Consider the following 21,717-nt stretch of genomic DNA (forward strand, 5'->3'; position numbering starts at 1 on the left):
GAAATGACCAGAAACCCTGTGGTTTTATCAAAAACAAACATTTTGATTTAGTGCTAAGAAGTCTTAATTTTTGATTCGCAAATATATATATCTTCTGGCACAATCTTATTACTAATATCCTACTTAACCATCACTGTAAGAATATTGGGATAGCAGGAAATTTTTTGCCTTTTTGCCCTGTCCTCAACTTTCCATTATGAAAATATCAACTATATGGCAAAGTTGAAAAAAAAAAGCAACTGTAAATCCACCTACAATCTGCTGCTGACATTTGACTATACCTTTTTAAAAACACATTTCCTGTAATAGCAGCCTTGCTGTATCCATTCAGCATTTAATCCTGGTTTTTTGGTGCATTTAAAAATAAAATATAGATGATACTACCCTTTTCCGTAATGACTTCAGCATATTTTATCTTTTGGGGTAAAATTTACACATACTGAAGCAAATAATGTATACATTTGCTGAATCTTTCTGACAAATGCATATGTAAATTTATACCTAACCCCTATTAAGATATAGAATGTTACCATCAGCCCAGAAAGTTTCCTGTGCCCCCTTCTAGTCAATTCTCCCTCCCACCCACCCCATGTGTTAGACAACAACTACAATTTTTTCATCATTTTTTGATATTAGCTTTTCTTATTTAAACATTGTTGTGATACATGGTTTTTAACAAAATTAAGATCTCTTTAATATAGGTGCTTGGATGATAAAGGTAACAGCACAGGTTTTGTTAACATAATTGTTTTATAGATCTGAATGATTTGTTTGGCCTCCTTTGTTTAAGTCTTTAATAGTAATTGAAAACATTTTTCTCCTTCAGTCTTGTTGGTTAATTTATTTTAATCTGTTGTATTTACATCCTTTTTGCTTTTAGATGCACAGCTTTAATACGGATCCAGAGGTGTTTATCTTCTTAGTGAGTACACGAGCTGGTGGCCTGGGCATTAATCTGACTGCGGCAGATACAGTTATCATTTATGATAGTGATTGGGTAAGTTGGAAGTATAGCAAGGAATATGCTGATTATATTTCCATTTTGAATTTTTTTTTTTTTGTTTGAAATGGAGTCTCACTCTGTTGTCCAGGCTGGAGTGCAGTGGCACGATCTCGGCTCACTGCAACCTTCACCTCCTGGGTTCAAGTGATTCTCTTGCCTCAGCCTCCCGAGTAGCTGTGACTATAGGTGTGCACCACGATGCCTGGCTAACTTTTGTGTTTTTAGTAGAGACGGGGTTTCGCCATGTTGGCCAGGCTGTCTCAAATCCTGACCTCAGGTGATCCGCCCACCTCGGCCTCCCAAAGTGCTGGCATTGCAGGCTTGAGCCACCACACCCAGCCTCCATTCTGAATTTTTTTTTTTTTTTTTTTTTTTTTGAGAAGGAGCTTCGCTCTTGTTGCCCAGGCTGGGATTAAGTGCTGGGATTACCAGCATGAGCCACCGTGCCCGGCCATTCTGAATTTTTAATTTTTAATGGTACATGTTACAAATTTACTTATCTATTTTGAAAAGATACCCACTTTCAGCTAAGAGTTATTTCTTCATAAAGTTTTTTGCAAGTAAAAATTGAAAATTTTTTTTTACTTTTGTTTTCAGTGACAGGGTCTCACTATCACCCAGGCTTGAGTGCAGTGGCACCATCACAGCTCAGTAGCCTTGACCTTTTGGATTCAAGTGATCCTCCCACCTCATCCTCTCGAGTAGCTGGGTCTATGGGTGTGCTACCATGCCCACAAAAAATGTAAAAATTAGTGAGACCACATCTCACTGTTTTTGCCTAGGCTGGTCTTGAGCTTTTATCCTCATAATGATCCTCCTGCCTTGGCCTCCCAAAATGCTGAGATTATAGGAGTGAGTCATTGTGCCCATCCTGAAATGTTTTCTTTAGGGTATTTAAACTTTTTTGTTAATATTGTCAAGGATCTGTGGAATGATAATTTTGTCTATGAAGCCACTCTTCAAGTTTAAATTAAGACACCACTATTTAAAAGTTCCTGGCTAGATCATTCATGTTAATTTTATCCACATGAGTTTATGTTAATTTTAACCTAATACCGTTAAATGTTATTTTTCTTTTTAACTTTAAGAACCCCCAGTCGGATCTTCAGGCCCAGGATAGATGTCATAGAATTGGTCAGACAAAGCCAGTTGTTGTTTATCGCCTTGTTACAGCAAATACTATTGATCAGAAAATTGTGGAAAGAGCAGCTGCTAAAAGGAAACTGGAAAAGTTGATCATCCATAAAAGTAAATAACACTTATGTAGTGCTTTATTGTTTAAATTGTGCATTGTGTGTTGTGGATTTTGTTTTTATTTTCTTTATAAAATATTACAGCCTGGGCCGGGTTCTGTGTCTCACACCTGTAATCCCAGTACTTTGGGATGCCAAGGCGGGTGGATCACGAGGTCAGGAGGTCACGAGGTCAGGAGTTCGAGACCAGGCTGGCCAAGATGGTGAAACCGCGTCTCTACTAACAATACAAAAATATAAAAAAAAACAAAAAAAACAATACAAAACACCGGGCGCGGTGGCGGGCGCCTGTAATCCCAGCTACTCGGGAAGCTGAGGCAGGAGAATCCTTGAACCCGGGAGGAGGAGGTTGCAGTGAGCCGAGATCGTGCCACTGCACTCTAGCCTGGGTGACAGAACAAGACTCTGTCTCAAAAAAAAAAAAAAAAATTACAGCCCGATATGACAGGATTTAAATAAGCAGTGGAGAATTTGGGAGCCTAAACTAAGTTGGTCACCATAGACATAAAAGAAAGAATGTTAGCGAGTATGTAGATATGTAGATGAAGAGCAAATGGGCAGAGAAAAGGGGTCAGGGATAATTACATGTTCCTCATAAGAGATTGGCTTGCTAAAAGTTTTAAGATAAATATTTTGCAAGTTCCATGTATTAAATATTAAAATATTAAGTGTATTTAAGTGTTATAAAAAATCTATTTATTGAACCCACTGTTTCACAGAATATTTCACTGCAGAATGCCCTTTTTATAGTTTTGGACACTTTTTTTTCCTTTTTCATTTCCTTATCATAACCAGATGGGTCTCAACAATGCTTTTTAATCTAGAAAAAATTCTGAGGAGGTGGGGAACTGACATAGGTGAAAAAGTTTTGTTCCTGAGATTCCTTAGAGAAGTTCTACTTCTATTGATTCATCATAAAATTTTCTTTGAATAAATGGCTTGATAGCTACCTGAAGAAATGTTGAAAATCATTTATGTAAATCATCAAGCCTAGAGAAATGGGAACATGATAATGTTAATGTGAAAAGTAATGTTGGAAATCACTAATAATTTATTTTATACTCCTTTTCCACTTGTAAATACTTTCTCTGGGTTTTGAGGTAAGAGTGTATTAAGGTTTAGACAAAATTAATTTGGTGAAACATTTAGATTGTAATTGGAACTTGCATTGGGGAAAAAGCATAATTTTTTTTTTAAGAGACCGTTTAACTTTTTTACCCAGGTTGTTCTTGAACACCTGGACTCAAGTGATCCTCCTGCCTTAGCCTCTTAAAGTGTTGGGCTTATAGGTGTGAGCCACTGTGCTCAGCCCTATTTTCGATTTTTTAGTAGATTAATTTTGTAGAAAATTTTGAAGGGATTTTTTAAAATGCTGACATATACAGCAAAATGCACAGATCTTAAATGTACAGGTTAATGAAGTTTGACCAGATGTATGTACTCCTGTGTAACTATCATCCAGATCAAGGTAGCATTTTCATCATCCAAGAAATTTTCTTAGTTCACCCTTTCCAGTAATTCCTATGCTCCCCTTACCATCACTAGGAAGCATCCAGTATTGTGATTTTTGTCACATTGATGAGTCTTTTTTTCGTTTGGCTATTTTGTTGAATATATTTTTTCAGAGTCACCTGTGTTGTTTTTTAATTGGTGAATAGTTTGTTTTTTCCATTCTCCTGTTGGTCGACATTTAAATTATTTCTAGACTCTGGTTATTATGAATAAGTTGGTCCTGTACAAGTCTTTGTGGACATAATGCATTTTTTGGTCCTTGATCTTAGGGAGGGCGCGTGTTTAACTACTGGAAACTACCAACCTTTTCCAAAGTGGACATATCATTTTCCACTCCTACCAGCGAAGCCTGAGAGTTTCATTTGCTTTTATTTTTTATTAACACTTGTTTTTTGCCGTCCTTCTTAATGCAAGCCATTGTGATTGGTTTGTAATATGTTGTATTGCAGTTTTAAAAGGAATTTTAATGTTTTTAATTTCTCATTTTTTTTAGATCATTTCAAAGGTGGTCAGTCTGGATTAAATCTGTCTAAGAATTTCTTAGATCCTAAGGAATTAATGGAATTATTAAAATCTAGAGATTATGAAAGGTGAGTTTTTAATTTTAGAAAGATTTAATTTGTAGCTTTGAATTACTCACATAGACTCGAATATTTTGTTTTCTATAGGGAAATAAAAGGATCAAGAGAGAAGGTCATTAGTGATAAAGATCTAGAGTTGTTGTTAGATCGAAGTGATCTTATTGGTAAGTATCATGCTTTTTTTTAATGGAAGCTTCGAAACATACACATAATTAGCATAATGTAATGAACCCCTTGTGCAATTCATTCAGCCACACGTATCCAGTCTTGTTTTATTGTCATTTTTCTTCTCAGAGTATTAAAATCAAATCTCAGACATGACATTTTGCCCATAAATGTCATTATCTTTAACTTCTTCCATAATTCAGATATTTTCTGTAAACTGGTAAATAACACTTGTAAATGAATATATTCAAGTTCCTATCTTAGTTAAGAATACCAGTGCTTTGTTCTCATATTTTTCGTCATACCAGGAGGCACATCATGTCTGGATTTCTTATTTCCAGTGAGCTAAGATTAATCAAGATAATATTATAAAGTGTCTTGTCAGCCTTCATCCTTTATTTAACATGATGATTTATTTTATTTTATTTTATTTTTTTGGAGACAGAGTCTTGCTCTGTCGCCCAGGCTGGAGTGCGCTGACACAATCTCAGCTCACTGCAACCTTAGCCTCCTGGGTTCAAGGGATTCTCCTGCCTCAGCCTCCCTAGTAGCTAGTATTACAGTTGCCTGCCGCCACGCCTGGCTAATTTTTGTATCTTTAGTAGAGACGGGGTTTCGCCATGTTGGCCAGGCTGGTCTTGAACTCCTGACCTCAGGTGATCTGCCCACCCCAGCCTCCCAAAGCACTGGGATTACAGGCATGAGCCACTGCGCCAAGCCTAACGTGATGATTTTTAGTATCCCTTGAAAATGGTTGATTAGAACCATTATTAACTTAATTATTGCAAAATGGTGATTTTTCTTGTTCTGTCATTCTTTTATTAGCTGGGTTATTTAAGAACTTTCCCTTACAGTTTCCCTGAGATAGAAGACAGTCAGGATATATTGCTTCTTTTTTTTATCAGTTTTTAGAATACCACCTTATGATCTGATGCCTACAGTGATGACCATGAATTATTTTGAAAACAAAAATAATATTTTGTACTTCATAGTTTCCTAATTATTTTACAACGTATTACTGTCGTCTAGGCTATTGATTATTTGTTTATTGCATCTATATGGTGGAGATACTGTATAATCTTTTCCCAACTGTATTCCGTGACATTTTGGTCTTTTGAAATTGGTGATGGCAGTAACATTCATATCACGGATCCAGGCAGAAACTACAAACCCGACTCTTTGTTTTTAACAAAAAAGGGTCTTGCTTTGTATTCCTGGCTAGAATGCAGGAGTGCGACTATAGCTCATTGCAGCCTAAAAGTCCTGGGCTCGAGGGATCCTCCAGCCTCAGCCTTTGGAGTAAGCTGGGATTATAGGCATGAGCCATTGTGCCTTGGTTTTTGTTTTTTTTTTTTGAGACCCAATTGTTAAACATTTACCTGTGTGGCACTGGCTACAGTGTCATGATATCTTATTTTCAAATATGTTGTTCATTTTAATATTCAATTCTGTGTCTTATTGAATCAAAATAAAATATATGTGGTTGGAAGTTTTTTTTTTTTTAATCAGATATATTTTCCAAACATTTTCTTCTACTTTGGCCTGTCTCTTCACTTACTTACTTAGTATCTTCTGAAGAGCAAAAGTTTTAAATTTTAATGAATTCCAATTTTAACAAATTTTTTCTGTCACTCATGATTTTTGTGTCATCTCTAACTACTCTTTGCCTAATTCAAGGTGTTGATATTTTCTTTTAATAGTTTTATAGTTTTTGCTCTTACATTTAGGTCTATGATCTATTTTCAATGAATTTTCATCTTTTTGCATGTCAATATTCATTTGTTAAAAAGATGATCCTTTTTCTATTGGATTGCCTTGTCATCCTTGATGAAAATCATTTGATCATAAATATAAGGGTTTATTTCTGTATTCTCAATTCTGTCGCATTGATCTCTGTGGTATTCCTATGCCAGTATCGCACTGATTTAATTAAGGTAGCTTTATGGGAAGTGTACTTTCTCTAGTTTTGTTCTTTTTCAAGATTGTTTTAGATATTCTGGATTATTTGCATGTTTATTTGAATTTTAACTTTGAAATAGTTTAGGGAGAAATATGAGAAATACAGCATCATGGTCAAATCTTAACTATATTAAAAAACAACATTATGTGAGGCATGTAAGGACTGTTTAACATCTGATAATATAGTTCATATCAATTAAATAATGGAGAACTAGATGATCACCTAATTAGATACGAAAAACCAACTTGCCATAATATCATAATCATCTTCATAATTTTTTTTGATTTGAGACAAAGTCTCGTTCTGTCACCGAGGCTGGAGTTCAGTGGTGTGATCATGGCTCACTGCAGCTTTACCCTGCTGGGCTCAATCAATCCCCACACCTCAGCCTCCGGAGTTGCTGGGACTGCAGGTGTGATTACTACGTCCTGCTAATTCTGTTTTGTGTATTTTGTAGAGACGGGTTTGCCATGTTTCTCAAGCTGGTCTCACACTCCTGGGCTCAAGTGATCTGTCTGCCTCGTCCTCCTAAAGTGCTGGCATTATCGAAATTGCTTTTATTTGCAAGTGGTCTGGTTTGATTATCTTCATAGAAAGTCCAAGGGAATCCAGAATCTTTTAAAATACAATTTAAGAAGATTGCTCATTAATAATATGTGTAACAGCAATAGTTTAATAATGAAGGTTTTTACAACAGCTACAAAATTAACATGCCTACAATTAAAGTTTAACAATTTTTAACATGTTTATATAAGGACAGAATTATGAAACATTGAAGGACGTTAATAGAAAGACTGAGTAAACATACAGATTAGCTGTATTTGTGGATATGAATGGTTACTACAAAGTGTAAGTCAGTGTTCCCCAAAACTAAGTTATATTCTTGAATTTTTCTTCTAATTAAAATCCCAGAATGATGGCCGGGTGTGGTGGCTCACGCCTATAATCCTATCACTTTGGGAGGCTGAGGCAGGTGGATTGCCTGAGCTCAGGAGTTCGAGACCAGCCTGGGCAACACGGTGAAACCCTGTCTCTACTAAAATAGAAAAAATTAGCGGGGCATGGAGGCATGTGCCTGTAATCCCAGCTACTCGGAAGGCTGAGGCAGGAGAATTGCTAGAACCGGGCAGGTGGAGGTTGCAGTGAATGGAGATTGTGCCACTGCACTCCAGCCTGGGTGACAGAGTGAGACTCTGTCTCTTAAAAAAAAAAAAAAAATCCCAGAATGACTTTTTGTAAAACAGACTGTTGTTAAAATTTATATGAAAGAGTAATAAAGGGCCAGAACCAAGACAATTTTGAAGCACAAGATATTCTATACCAGGTATAAAGTCTTATTAAAAATTTAAAAGTCATAGTAATCAAGATGGTAGAATTAGCACATGGTGTGATATATTGGCTAGAAGTACAATATGGTGAATCTAGAAAGACAGCTTTCATGAAAAGCTAATAAATGTGAAATGGAACTTCAAACCACTAGTAGGAAATTCCTATTAATCAATAGATGATCTGGGGAAATAGTAATTAATAGGGGAAAAATTAACTTAGATTCTCCTCACCTCACACTGCACTTAGAAACTTCAGATAAATTAACAATCCATGTGTTCAAAACCTAAATATTAAAGGTAGAATTTTAACCTAAAAAGACAGGAAAATATATTTATGATTTTAGAATTAGAATTCTTTATAATACAGGAATCACAAATTATATGATAGATTTCATAGATTTTAATTACATTAATAGGAAAGACTACTATAAGACAGATGACACCATAAAGAGATAAGAGACAAACTACAGATAATATTTGCAACATATAACAGGAAGTGTTTAGGATATGCAAGTAAATAAAAGTTGATAATGAAAACGGATAATGTAAGAGCAGGCTATTACCAAGAGAGAAAGAAATATCTAATGAACAGACAAGGATGATTAGAAATCAGTAATACAAATTAAAATCAGATTTCATTTCACAGCTGTCAAACGTTGATAAAAATTTAGGAGACTACATATTGTCATTGATTCAAAATGTTTCTCAAGGTAAGCTTTTTATGGTGTGTTTTCAGCTTTTAAACGAACCGTGATTGGGCCTCTTTTTAAAACATTTCTGACAACATGATTCAAATTGATGTTATTTATTGCTCTTTGACTTGTTTATCTTACCTTAAATTCAGCAAAAGAGATTTTGACTAGCAAATTGATGCTTTAGATTGTATGCTCCCAAGAGTCTGATTCTAGTTGTTGTATTAAGAATAGTGTACCTTTTTGCTTTCACTGCTATTAAATCTTGGTGATTAAGGAAGAGAGTGCCCTGTATTACTGTGAGTTTTATAATTTGGACGACTCACTTCTCATAACATCATATTGGATGTTTCTTTTACGATTTCTTCTTCTTATACTTCTAAAATGTACCTGTTTTAATGTTTTTCCCTTAGATCAAATGAATGCTTCAGGACCAATTAAAGAGAAGATGGGGATATTCAAGATACTAGAAAATTCCGAAGATTCCAGTCCTGAATGTTTGTTTTAAACTGGAGCTCAAGAATAGCTTTTAAAAGTTCTTGTTTACATCTAGTGATTTCCCTGTATTGGGTTTGAAATACTGATTGTCCACTTCACCTTTTTTATTATATCAGTTGACATGTAACTAGTACCATGCGTACTTAAATAGATGGTAATTTTCTGAGCCTTACCAAGAACAAAGAAGTATCCATATTAAGTTTAGATTTTCAGTTAATTTTTGAGACTGAGTAGTATTCTTGGATACAGGCTGATGTGTACTTAACCACTTCCAGATTTATACAGTCTTCCTGTGGAAGTTTAGTAAATGTCTTTTTTCCCTCCTTCTAGTAATGCAGTTCATGGGCTTTAGGTACTTCAGTTATGAAGTAGGCTTTTCATGGGGAGAGATTGGGATTATGCTCTCTGTTGTTTAAGAAATTGTTTGATTTTAGAGTCTATTTCTATGAGATAGTTTACCAAATAAATGTTCCTTATAAGATGATCTCATTAAATTATTTCTTCAGGAATAGCTTAGGTGCAATAATAGCAAAAGACTTGGCTGTCGGTAGGATTTGGTTATTTTGTTTTCTTGGTTTCATTCACTAGTACTATAGGAGTGTGTCATATAGAGATTTCAAGTGGACATTGTGTTAGCACAAGAGAAGTTTCTGAATGAAACTTTAGGGTCTTGAGAAATGACTAGAAATTGGAAATGGTAGTGTATCATGCCAAACAAGACAGACCCTGAAAATTTATAGTAGTGGGTTAACTAGAACCAAATATAAGAGAATAGGCCTTAGGAATATGTAAGTAATGCACAATCTGTAATAGAACAGCATAAAGGCCAAAAGGGGCACAATTTAGACCCTGTGTGAAAGGATATCAGACAATGAGGAAGAGAAATCCTGAATGTACCCCGGAGAGGGGACGTACTCCATAAGCCATACATTTCTGTGTTAGTGTTTATTTCATGGAAAAATATTGCTGTTGCCATGTATATTCAAATGCAGATCAGATGATCTGTTTAGGATAATGGAACCGTCACTTAAGAAAAACTTAATTTTTTTTTTCCTGTGTCCTGTTGGCACAGGTCTTTTCTTTTAAATTTTTATTTTAATCGTTTTGGGGTACAAGTGGGTTTTGGTTACATGGATAAGTTCTTTGGTGGTGAAGAAAAACTTCAGATAGAACATTCGGTTAAATAAAAGACTATAGAGCAGGTTTATTTGTTTTTTAAGTCAAAATGTTAACCCATTACATAAGCATGCTGACCTAGACTTGCTTGAAACTCATGATCTTGTCCTTAAGAGACCCAGTCTTTCCTGTTAACATTGTCCTAAATGACTGGTTTCATAGTTTTACTCTGTCATTGCACGTCTCATATCTCCTCCCTCTCACTTTGCTCCCTATTGCCCTGAGAAAATAGACGCAATCAGAAAAGAATCTTTAAAAGTTGTCACCGTTGCATCTGTAAACCTAGCATCTGTGCCCATCTGTCCCCATCTGCCCTTTATTATATACTGTGGATATATTGTTTGTCCTAGCTTGAGCCAATTGCAATGTCTCATTTCTTTTATAGCAAAACTCCTTGAAAAAGAGTTCTATTATAGCAAAACTCCTTGCCTGTATTCATTGTTTTTAGTTTGTTCTGTTTTTTCTGAACCCATTCCAATCAGATACTCATTTCCATTGGAGCTGGTATTTTTAAGGTCTCGTGACGTCAGTGACCTCATTACTTGATCTATTAGCAGCATTTCATACAGTTGTTGACTCTTCTCCATTAAAACACTTACTTTATTTGGCTTCTAGCAGACAGATTTGCCTGCTTTTTCTTCCTATTTCTCTGACTCTCTTCTCAGTTTCCTTTGCTGTTTCGTTTTCTATCCTCTAAACATTGGAATATCCTAAGCCTAGTTTGGGATTCCCTTGATGGTCTTCATTTCTTTAATAGGAACTGTGCTGGTGACTCAAATTTATATCTCCAGCCAGAACCTTTCTCCTGAATTCCAGATTCACATATCCGACTGTTTACTGGGTGCTTGATAACTATATCTGTACTTTTCATCTTGTTTAATCCAAATTTGCTGCTTTTGCATTTTCCTTAGTTCAATAAATGACAACTTTATTCTTCCAGTTGTTTAAACCAAAAGTCTTAGAGTCATTCTTCTCTTCTTTCCCTCATATTTCATGTGTGATTCTAAAGGAAATCTTGTTGCCTGTGCTTTTTCTTTCTTTCTTTTTTTTTTCTTTTTTTGAGTCTCGTGCTGTTGCCCAGGCTGGAGTGCAGTAGTGCAATCTCAGCTGACTGCAATCTCTGTGTCCCGGGTTCAAGCGATTCTCCTACCTCAGCCTCCTGAGCAGCTGAGGTTACAGGCGCATGCCACCATGCCTGGCTCATTTTTATATTTTTAGTAGAGATTGGGTTTCACCATGTTGGTAAGGGTGGACTCCAACTCCTGACCTCGTGATCTGCCCGCCCTGGCCTCCCAAAGTGCTGGGATACAGGCGTGAGCCACCACATCTGGCTTTTTTTTTTTTTTTTTTTTATATAAACAGTTTCACTTCGTCACCTGGGCCGAAATACAGTGGTGTGATCTTGGCTCACTGCAACATCTGCCCCCCGGGTTTAAGTGATTCTCATTCCTTGGCCTCCTGAGTAGCTGGGACTAGAGGTGTGCGCCACCACGCCTGGCTAATTTTCTTATTTTTAGTAGAAACGTGGTTTCACCATGTTGGCCAGGCTGGTCTCGAACTCCTCACCTCAAGTGATCATCTGCCTCTGACTAAGTGCTGGGATTACAGGCCTGAGCCACTGCGCCCAGCCTACTTTCTATAAAAGTCATCATGTCTCCGCCCCTGCCCTCTCCGCCCCACCCCCCGCCGCCCCCCGCATAGTCTGTTTCATTTGATTTTTCCCTTAGTTTAGTGTTTTATTTTGATGTTTCTTCAAATGCCTTGGGATCATTTACTGTTCCTCATATATTTAAGAGCAAATGCTTAAAAATTCTTAGAAATACCTTCTTGAATACTTACCTGGCAGGGGAGATACCATGATCAAGAAATACCTTCTTGAAAAGCCTGCATTCCTACCACCTCTCACCACTTCAACATGAAATAGTGATCCCTTACATCTTTTTAGTGTAGTTATATAATTTTTGATTGGCTCAATAATTACTTTTGTTATGGCTGTGTAAGTATTATTAAAGCTTTAGATAAGCCATGGAATATGCTGTGATTTTATTTTCATTCTTGTGCAGCTTTTTTTTTTCTCTCTGAAGTTAATACTTAACTGTTTTTTACCTACCAGTAATTTATATCTAATCACTCTGGAAGTATGAGCCCCTCAGTATGTTAAAACAGATCTCATGATTCAGTAATAAACCTCTCCCTCCAAATATATCCCATCACCTCTACTCCCTGGAACATTCTTCTACACTCCTAGTTTGGACTGTAGAACTGATTCCATCTGGAACCTTCCTTTACCATACTCCTGGGTATTCCTGTTGGCAGTTTCATGTTTTGGAACTACTGTTTACTGTGTCTTGTGTCTCCCTTTTTTTTTTTTTTTTTTTTCCCCTGTAAGACAGAGTTTCACTCTTGTTGCCCAGGCTGGAGTGCAATGGCTCGATCTCGGCTCACTGCAACCTCTGCTTCCCGGGTTCAAGCTATTCTCCTGCCTCAGCCTCCTGAGTAGCTGGAATTACAAGCGCCCACCACCATGCCCAGCTAATTTTTGTATTTTTAATAGGGACAGGGTTTCACCGTGTTGGCCAGGCTGGTCTCGAACTCCTGACCTCAGGTGATCCACCCTCCTCAGCCTCCCAAAGTGTTGGTATTACAGGTGTGAGCCACCGCGCCTGGCTGGAGCTAACTTTTTTCCTCCTTGGTTTACTCCCTCATTTTGATGGATTATGTTGTTTCGTGTTTTCCCGAGAAAAGAATTCAAGGGAAATGAATTTTTTGAGAACTCGCATATCTGGCTGTATTTTTGTTGGATTCCTACATTTGATGGATAGTTCTGGTTTGGGATTTTAGAGTAGGAATTATTATCTTCTCAGAATTTCGAAAGTTGTTGTGTTGTCTCAGAACTTCCAGTGTTGTGGGAGAGAAAATTAATGATACTTTTTTTTTTTTTTTTGAGACAGGGTCTCATTCTGTCACCCAGGCATGAATACAGCTCACTGCAGCCTTGACCTCCCGGGCTCAAGTGATCCTCCTGCCTCAGCCACCAATTTAGTTTGGACCACAGCCATGCACCAAATGCCCTGCTAAATTTTTAATTTTTTGTAGAGACAGAGTCTCACCATGTTGCCCAGGCTGGTCCTGAACTCCTGGGCTCCAGCAATTCCCCCCGGCTTGGCCTCCCAAAGGGCTGGGATTACAGGTGTGAGCTCCTGCACCTGCCCCGAATGCCACTTTGATTTCCAGTCTCTTGAAGTTCGGGGAACCTGCCTTTTGTTAATGTGAGCTTCCAGTGTTTCTTTGTCTTTTGTATTCTAAATAACACAGTGATGTGTCTTGGTATGGGTCTTTTTTCATTTTTTAAAGAGACTCCTGCTATGTTGCACAGACTTGATGTGGATTCCTGGTTTCAAGTTATCTTTCCCCCTGTGTCAATCAAGTAATGTGGACTACACTCATGTGACACCATGCCCATCTTTATGTTGTGTATCTTATTTTTGTTTTGTTTTACTCTTGAATCAGCTCAGTCTGAAAATATGTCTTTTAATTCATGGGAATTTTTTAGAATGATTTCTTGGAGGGTTTTGTCTTTTGAATGTGTGGTCTCTTCTTTGCCTAGAACTTTTTTTTCCTTTTTTTTTTTTTTTAATGAGACATGGTCTTGCTGTTGTCCAGGTTGGAGAGCAGTGGTGCAATCATAGCTCACTACTTTCTTGAATTTCTGGGCTCAAGCCATCTTCCCATCTCAGCTTTCAGAATATCTATGGCTACAGGCATGTGACACTATGCCCAGATAATTAAAAAAAAAAAAAAATTTCTTGAGACAGGGTCTTGCTGTGTTGCCCAGGTTCGTCTTGAATTCCTGACCTCAGAGGATCCTCCTATGTTTGCTTCCCAAAGCATTGGTATTATATGTATGAGCCACCACCACTAGCACTTCTGCCTGGAACTTGTAACAAAATTTCTTTCCCCCATCTGCATAGTCTGTTTCATTAAATGATTCTTCCCTTTTTAAAGTTTAGTCTGTCTTTTATTTTGATGCTTCTTCAAATGCCTTGGGATCATTTACTCTTCCTCAAATCTAAGAGCTAGAAGAAATCTCTCTAAGCTCCATGCATGAGGGTTCTCAACAGGTGGATTTTACTACAGTGTGATTTCACTAGACCATTTATTTGAGGGTCACCCAATTGTCAGTATATGTATATGAGAGAGAATATGTACATATATATCTGAGAGAAATTCTGTAATCACTTGTCCTGTGTGAGTATATGTACTTTGCCATTTTTCTTTTGGGGTGAGGAGGAGGGACAGTGTATTAGAGATTTTACTGTTCAAAATGTAGACTTCCTCAGTTACTGTACCCTGTCTATATGTGGATTCCCCTATTCCAGACTGATTCACCCTTTTCAGGGAGTTAGTCGTGACATTTCTTCCATTGTGAGGGGGAGCGGTAATTACTTTACAGGGAGGTATGGGGCCATGGTGTTTAACTCTTCTTTCAACCACTTCTGGGTTTTTTAGTGAAAACCTCTATCTAACACTGATACTTTAATTTCTCATGTCTATTGAGTCAGTTAACACTGATCCATTTATTTTTCAGTTCCCAAAATCTTGCGTTGCCATTGCTTCTATTTTATTGTCTGGGGGTGTTTAACACCTGTTTCATTTTTTACAGTCATTTTAGTTTCCAGATTTTAGTAAGGGACAGAGGGGAATAGATGGACTCATTTCATGATATAGAAACAAATACTCCCTGTCTTGTCTTATATGAAAAATTCTTCTTAAACCAGGCCTTGTCTTTGAGAACCTGATCAAAGTATAAAAAATACTTTTTAGCTTTATTTCTTTAGTGAGTCACTATTCCATATTTTGAAGGTGTTAAGAGGTATGGTAAAAGTGGTACTTGAACATTTCCAAGCAAACATGTGTGATGAAATCCTTCATCAATGTCTTAGCAATGGTATATGATTTTTTTAGTCTTAGCAATTTGAGGTAAGTTTTTTTTTTTGTTTTGTTTTTTTGAGACGGAGTCTTGCTCTGTCGCCTAGGCTAGAGTGTAGTGGCGTGATCTCGGCTCACTGCAACCTCTGCCTCCGAGCGGGGTCCAGCGATTCTCCTGCCTCAGCCCCCTGGGTAGTTGGGATTACAGGTGCACGCCACCACACCCGACTGATTTTTGTATTTTTAGTAGAGACAGGGTTTCACCATCTTGGCCTGGCTGGTGCTGAACTCCTGATCTCAGGTGATCCGCCCACCTCGGCCTCCCAAAGTGCTGGGATTACAAGCGTGAGCCACTGTGCGTGGCCTGAGGTAAGATTTTATAAGAAGCCTACAAAGCCCTAATTTTTACATTAAGAACATTAAGTGCTTCTGATAGTTTTAAGTTCCGTAGTCTTTATTTCAAAGAATTATTTCGTTCTGAATTTCTATTTAAATTAGTGTAGAATAAGTTTATAAATTTATTTACATTTGGTTGAAATGTATTCTTAAAACTTATTCCACAGTTTCCAGTTTGAGGATAAATGAGATCTAAAGACGGTATTAACTTGTTCATAATTTTTCCTATTGTCCTTCTTAGAAATCTTAAATATCCTTTAGCCTAATGAATCTATAGATTGGCCCTGCAAGCATGTCACTGGATCTTTTATGTCTTCCTGAGTCTTAGCACTTTAAATTCCTCTATATCCTTCACTGTCTTTCTTACAGCACCCTAAAAGAGTAGCATGTGAACTGTTGCTCTTCTCTAAAGTATTTTAGGACATTTTTAAAATAATATATGAGTGGTTGTTGTGCTAAATACTGTCTACCACAACTCATACAATTAAAGTGGTCAAAGAAAGGTCTCTTTCATTTCTTTTTTCACTTTAAAAAGAAATGTTATTTGTAAAACAGTATAGTCATAACACAGATATGGCAGTGTTTTAGTTTTTTTTTTTTCTTTTTCTTTTTTTGTGAGACGACTTCTCGCTCTGTCATCCAGGCAGTAGCGTGATTATAATTCACTGCAGCCTCCAACTCCTGGGCTTGAGGGATCCTCTCACTGAGCCTTCTGAGCAGCTGGGACTGCAAACGTGTGCCAGTACTCCTGGCTAATTTTAAAATTTTTTTGTAGAGTTGAGGTGTTTTTAAAAAATTTTTTTAAAGCCTTGTTTGCAAACTGTTGCCCAGGCGGCTCCAACTTCTGGCCTCAAGCAGTCTTCCTGCCTTGGCCTCCCAATAGCATAAACTACCGCACCCAGCCCACAATTTTCTTTCAGTACAATATTAAAATCTTGCAAGCGCTAGCTTGGTTTACACTTTTTGTCTGTATCCACCTCTTTTTTTTTTTTATTTTTATTTTTTGAGATGGAGTTTCGCTCTTGTTGCCCAGGCTGGAGTGCAGTGGCGCGATCTTGGCTCACTGCAACCTCCACCTCCCAGATTCAAGTGATTCTCCTGCCTCCGTCTTCCGAGTAGGTGGGATTACAGGCATGTGCCACCACGCCCGGCGAGTTTTGTATTTTTAGTAGAGACGAGGTTTCTCCGTGTTGGTCAGGCTGGTCTCGAACTCCTGACCTCAGGTGATCCACCCGCCTCGGCCTCCCAAAGTGCTGGGATTACAGGCATGAGCCCCTGTGCCCAGTATATATCCACCACTTTACTATCCACATTAGCATTTCATAAGCTTCTCTTTGCCCTTTTAGTTAATAACCCCATCTCAGGGTGATTCACTTTCGTAATCCGTATTACCATGGATTAATTCTGCATAGCAAAAACTGTGATAGGTGTGTTAAGTAATGAAGTTTGGGGAATGTTAATAAGACGATTTCTCTTACTGTAGATGAAATATATCGTAAGAGAATCCCTCGTGAGATCAGATCAGTTACATGTATATCTTGCCTCTCTTAAGTCTCTACCATTTATTACTGGACTTGAGTTGGGATTTGGAAGTGCCACTGAACACTGAAATTATTCTGTCTGGGTATTTGAATGGTATGAGACAAAAATCCATTTTAATGTTTTATCAAGTTGAGATGTCTCACATGAGTAGTTAGTGCTGAGAATCAGACACAGGCACATTTGGGAGCATGGGGTGGCAAGAAGCTTTGCTTTGTCCTGTTCCTATTGTATTCAAACTTGTTTCTACATTTTTCATTGATTTCTCTTCGTACTAGCACTAGGGCGCAAGGGAAGCCGTACTGGAATATTACACTACTCAGCACAAGACAGGTTTAATCTTTTTCTTGGGGGACAAGATTGGAAAATTGAGGTCTGAGCAGACCTGAAGAGAGGCATCCACCAACTTTGAGATTAAATTCATCATTGATCAATTCGTTATTGTTTGGAATTGACGTTTAGTTGTATTCCTCACTCAGATACGTGCATGATAGCTGCTTGCTAATTTGGTCTTAGCTCACATTTCACCTAGAATGTATGATCTCCCTTTCCCCTACAAAATATCCCACTGTTGCTAATCTGTCTGCCTCATTATTTCCTTGAGATTGAGCCTCTTGTCTGTTTTGTCACCACTATATAACAGCCTGTTGGAAACAAAGCAGTAATAAAGCTAGAAAAACCAAGCGAATACACTGGATTAAAAAAAATACTGTTTCCTAGAATTAAAGAAATAAATGAGGCCAGGCGCGGTGGTGCCTGTAATCCCAGCACTTTGGGAGGCTGAGGCTAGTGGATCACGTGGCCAAGATCGCGTAACTGCACTCCAGTCTAGCAACAGTGTGATACCTTGTTTCTTACTTAAAAAAAAAAAAAAAGACCTCATTTGTTAACTGTTAAACAGAAAACAAGAAATTCCCTACACCTGTATGCATTATAGAGCAAATAAGAGCATCAAAGACAATCTTACAAATCTTTCAGAGAAAGGTCACCTACAAAAGAACATCGATCAAATAATAGATTTTTTTTTTTTTCAGATGGAGTTCTGCTCTTGTCGCCCAGACTGGAGTGCAGTGGCACGATCTTGGCTCACTGCAATCTTCGCTTCCCAGGTTCAAGCAATTCTCCAGCCTCAGCCTCCCAAGTAGCTGGGATTACAGGCTCCCACTACCATGCCCAGAATTTTTGTATTTTAATTAGTAGAGACGAGGTTTTGCCATGTTGGCCAGGCTAGCCTCCAACTCCTGAACTCAGGTGATCCGCCTGCCTCGGCCTCCCAAAGTGCTATGATTACAGGGTGTGAGCCATTGCACCTGGCTGATAACAGATGTTTTAATAGTAAGATAAAAAGTAAAATTTCCAGTGTGTCGAAGGAAGAAAATTACAGCCTAGAAGTTTATCTTCATGTACATTATTTAAGTGTGAGGGAATAGTTTCAGTGACATGTCATTGAAGACCTTAGAAGATTTCCCTAAAGGAGATAAAGCGACTGACACAACATGTATTTCTCTGAGTAATTAGAAGTGTTCTTTTCTGGCTGTACTGAAGGGACTTTCATGATTTCTTCATGTTTTTGTACTCTTAGTTTTATAATATTGCATAGTAGCTAAGGCCTGGCTGTAGCAGTTATAAACTGTTCTGCAAGTGCGGGAAGTAATAGTTACTCCTATCTCAGGGATGTCGGGTTTAAATGGGTTAATGCACAAAAGGACATTTATTAAATTTAGTCATAATCATCTCAAGGACATGGTAAGTGAAAGAGTGTACATAAAGTACTTCATGTAATGTTTGCCACTTAATGTTCAATAAGTCAAAGAGACCACCACCACTACTACATTTTACTTTTATTAGTAATTAATAATAATAATTAGTAATTCAGTGGTAATTAGTGTACTACCAAAGAAAGTACTCGAGCAGAAGAGCCAAAATTCAAACCATAGAATCATTTTACTGTGCTTTTATTCCACCTCAAACACTAATCTCCAGGCCTTGGATAAAGGGATTATTTCTCTGAAGGGGAAAGGTATCCTCTTTTTGCCCAAGTCACACTTGTGTAATTTCTTATACTGTAAACATGTGGTTCCAATTCTGAGGTATTTTCCTGGCTTGTAGGACCCAAAAAGAAGTTAGGCTTGAGAAATTTTAAGTGAAGAGAACAATTCTAGTTGAGAGTGATTGGATCTTCCTAAAAGCTGACATTTGAAAATTTTGAGGGGAGGGAAAGAAACAGTACCTTTTACGGCATGTAATAGGAAGAAGACCTGGATTTTAGTTACTGCTCTGTCTGATGTCCCAACTTGGGTAAGGCAACATAACATAAATGTCAGTTTCTTCAAATTTGTGATGAAGCTGATAATCCATGCTCAGCTTCCTTTATGGGTCTCTTGCCTATCAAATAAGGTACAGTATGTGAAGATACATTGCAGATTATCTTATGCATTGCTTCAGGGGATGATTAAACCATCCTTTATCATAGCCAGAGTCTAGTCATTCTCTATACCAGTGAAGGCTCCATCCAAACCAGTGTTTGGGGGCATAGTCGTAATTGAAAAATGATTGTTTTCCTTATCTGTAAAACAGGTAAATGGTATTAATCCTCAGGTGGTTGTGAGGATTAAGTGATGCATGTAAAAAAAAGAAAGCTTTGGATAGTACCTGTTATAAGAAACTCAGTGTTGCTGCAATGTATGTATTATAATGGATTTGAAATTTGCCCTAACCAAGAGTCTGAGACAGAAAAAAGGAAGTTAATGTATCTGTTGATCACCATCAAGATGTGGTCTTGAACCTTCAAGATCCTTTTCAGGGAATATGTGAGATCAGAATTTTTATACTGGTACTATGATGTTATTTGGCTTTTCCTCACATTCACAAGTGAACAGTGGAGTTTTCCAGAAGCTACATAATGTCAGGACATCACTGATGGGTAATAGAATGTGTGCTTGTATATTCAGAAACTCAGCTCCAATTTCTTCGATCAATGTAATCCTCAAAAGTTATTTGAGGACCTCAGACATTTTTAAAAATGTAAAGGGGGTGGGGTCAGGCTCAGTGGCTCATGCCTGTAATCCCAGCATTTTGGAAGGCCGAGGCGAACGGATACTTGAGGCCAGGAGTTTGAAACCAGCCTGGTCAACATGGTGAAACCCCATCTCCACTAAAACAAAAAGTTTTCTGGATGTGGTGGCACACATGCCTGTAATCCCAGCTACTTTGGTGGCTGAGGCATGAGAATCACTTGAACCCAGAAGACAGGTTGCAATGAGCCAAGATTGTGCCACTGCACTCTAGCCTGGGCGACAGTGAGACTGTCTCAAAAAATAAAGGTGTACAGGGATAGTATATTTGACAACTTGGTATGTAGGATGTGCTACCTCTAATATTCCATGCTGTTACTTAGTTTTCACTCACTACTATATTTTGGAGATTGGTTCATATTGCTCTGTGTACATTTAATTCTTCAGTGTGTATCCACCACATTTAACTTATTCACTTACAGAACTATGCAAGAATTTCTCTGGTAAATTTCACTCAGTACTTAACGGGTGTCTTTTCAGAATGATTGTATGAGTTTACACCCCTACCAGCAGGACTGAGTTGAGTACCCATTTCCTCACATCCTTGCCAGTACTTCATTTGTCTAATTTTTGCCATTCTCATAATGTGGTAGTTGTTCAATTTTGCATTTCTTCCATTTTATTTTTTTGCATCTCTGCTTTTCTTTTGGTTAGTTTTGCCAGTTCTGCCTATATTAATCTCCCAGAATCAGCTTTTAGTTTTGTTAAATCTCTGACATGTTTTGTTGATTCCTGCTTTCATCTTAAACATTTCTTCGTTGTTAATTTGTGTTTGGTATAAAATAAGCAACATCTTAAATGCTTGATTTGCTTTCGATGTTTATTCTCTAATAAGATATTTAAAGATATAATTTTTTCCCTAAATGCTCTATTAGACTTTTCTCATAAGTTTTGACTGGTAGTGTTTTCATTGTTATTTAATTTTGTGTTTTTTAACTTCTTTCATGATTTCCTTTTAACTGAAAGTTTTCTTAGATATTTAGTTTGCTGGTATATTCTTTTAAAATTGTCTCATTGCTTTCCTTCTATGTTGGATTATTGTCAGAGAACATAATTTGCATGATATTAACTTTTTGGAGTATATTGTTGCATCTTTGTGGCCTAGTACATAGTTAATTTAGTGAATGCTTCCAGTTGTACTTGAAAAGAATGTATATTTTCTGATTATTGAGGGTAAATTTCTCTATATATGTTTTCCTGTTTAATAAATATATAGCTATGTGCATATGTTTTGACTGCTCGGTCAATTATTTTTGAGAAATATATGTGTTAAAGGCTCCATATTTCTGTACACAACTGATACCTGGTATTTGCTCATTTCAAGGTCTTTTTAGTAATGGGCGACGTATAGAGAAAGTAGAGCTGGCTCATCCATCACTTGGGTCAAACCCTCCATCCTTAAACAGTTGCTCATGTGCAGGTGGACGCATCATTGAAGCTTTTCTTTCTTTGGGCACCAGAGTCAGGGATAGATTCAGGCCCCAAAAGACCCCACGGTACTTCCTGGGGCCTTGGGCTCTGTCCTGAACTTCTGTGTCCTGAAATCCTGCTTGAGTCTTGAGTTGTGGGACTCAAGTCCCAGAGGTCCCCTCCCCAGACAACCTCCTGTTC

General features: G+C 37.6%; 1 protein-coding gene across 4 annotated transcripts in view; it reads left to right on the forward strand.

The window, feature by feature from the left end:
- The window catches only part of HELLS (helicase, lymphoid specific), a 58,242-nt gene extending 47,119 nt beyond the window's left edge, over positions 1–11,123 (forward strand). For all 4 annotated transcript variants that reach the window (XM_054435486.2, XM_054435489.2, XM_054435488.2 and 1 more), the window contains 5 exons: positions 881–997; positions 2,092–2,251; positions 4,262–4,358; positions 4,437–4,513; positions 8,908–11,123. In XM_054435486.2, coding sequence (XP_054291461.1) covers positions 881–997; positions 2,092–2,251; positions 4,262–4,358; positions 4,437–4,513; positions 8,908–9,002 — 546 coding nt within the window. In that variant the 3' untranslated portion in view covers positions 9,003–11,123. The remainder of the gene's footprint in view (positions 1–880; positions 998–2,091; positions 2,252–4,261; positions 4,359–4,436; positions 4,514–8,907) is intronic.
- Positions 11,124–21,717: the final 10,594 nt, after the last annotated feature.

Source organism: Pongo pygmaeus, chromosome 8 (genome assembly GCF_028885625.2).
Source record: "Pongo pygmaeus isolate AG05252 chromosome 8, NHGRI_mPonPyg2-v2.0_pri, whole genome shotgun sequence".
In the NCBI taxonomy this organism is placed as follows: domain Eukaryota; kingdom Metazoa; phylum Chordata; class Mammalia; order Primates; family Hominidae; genus Pongo; species Pongo pygmaeus.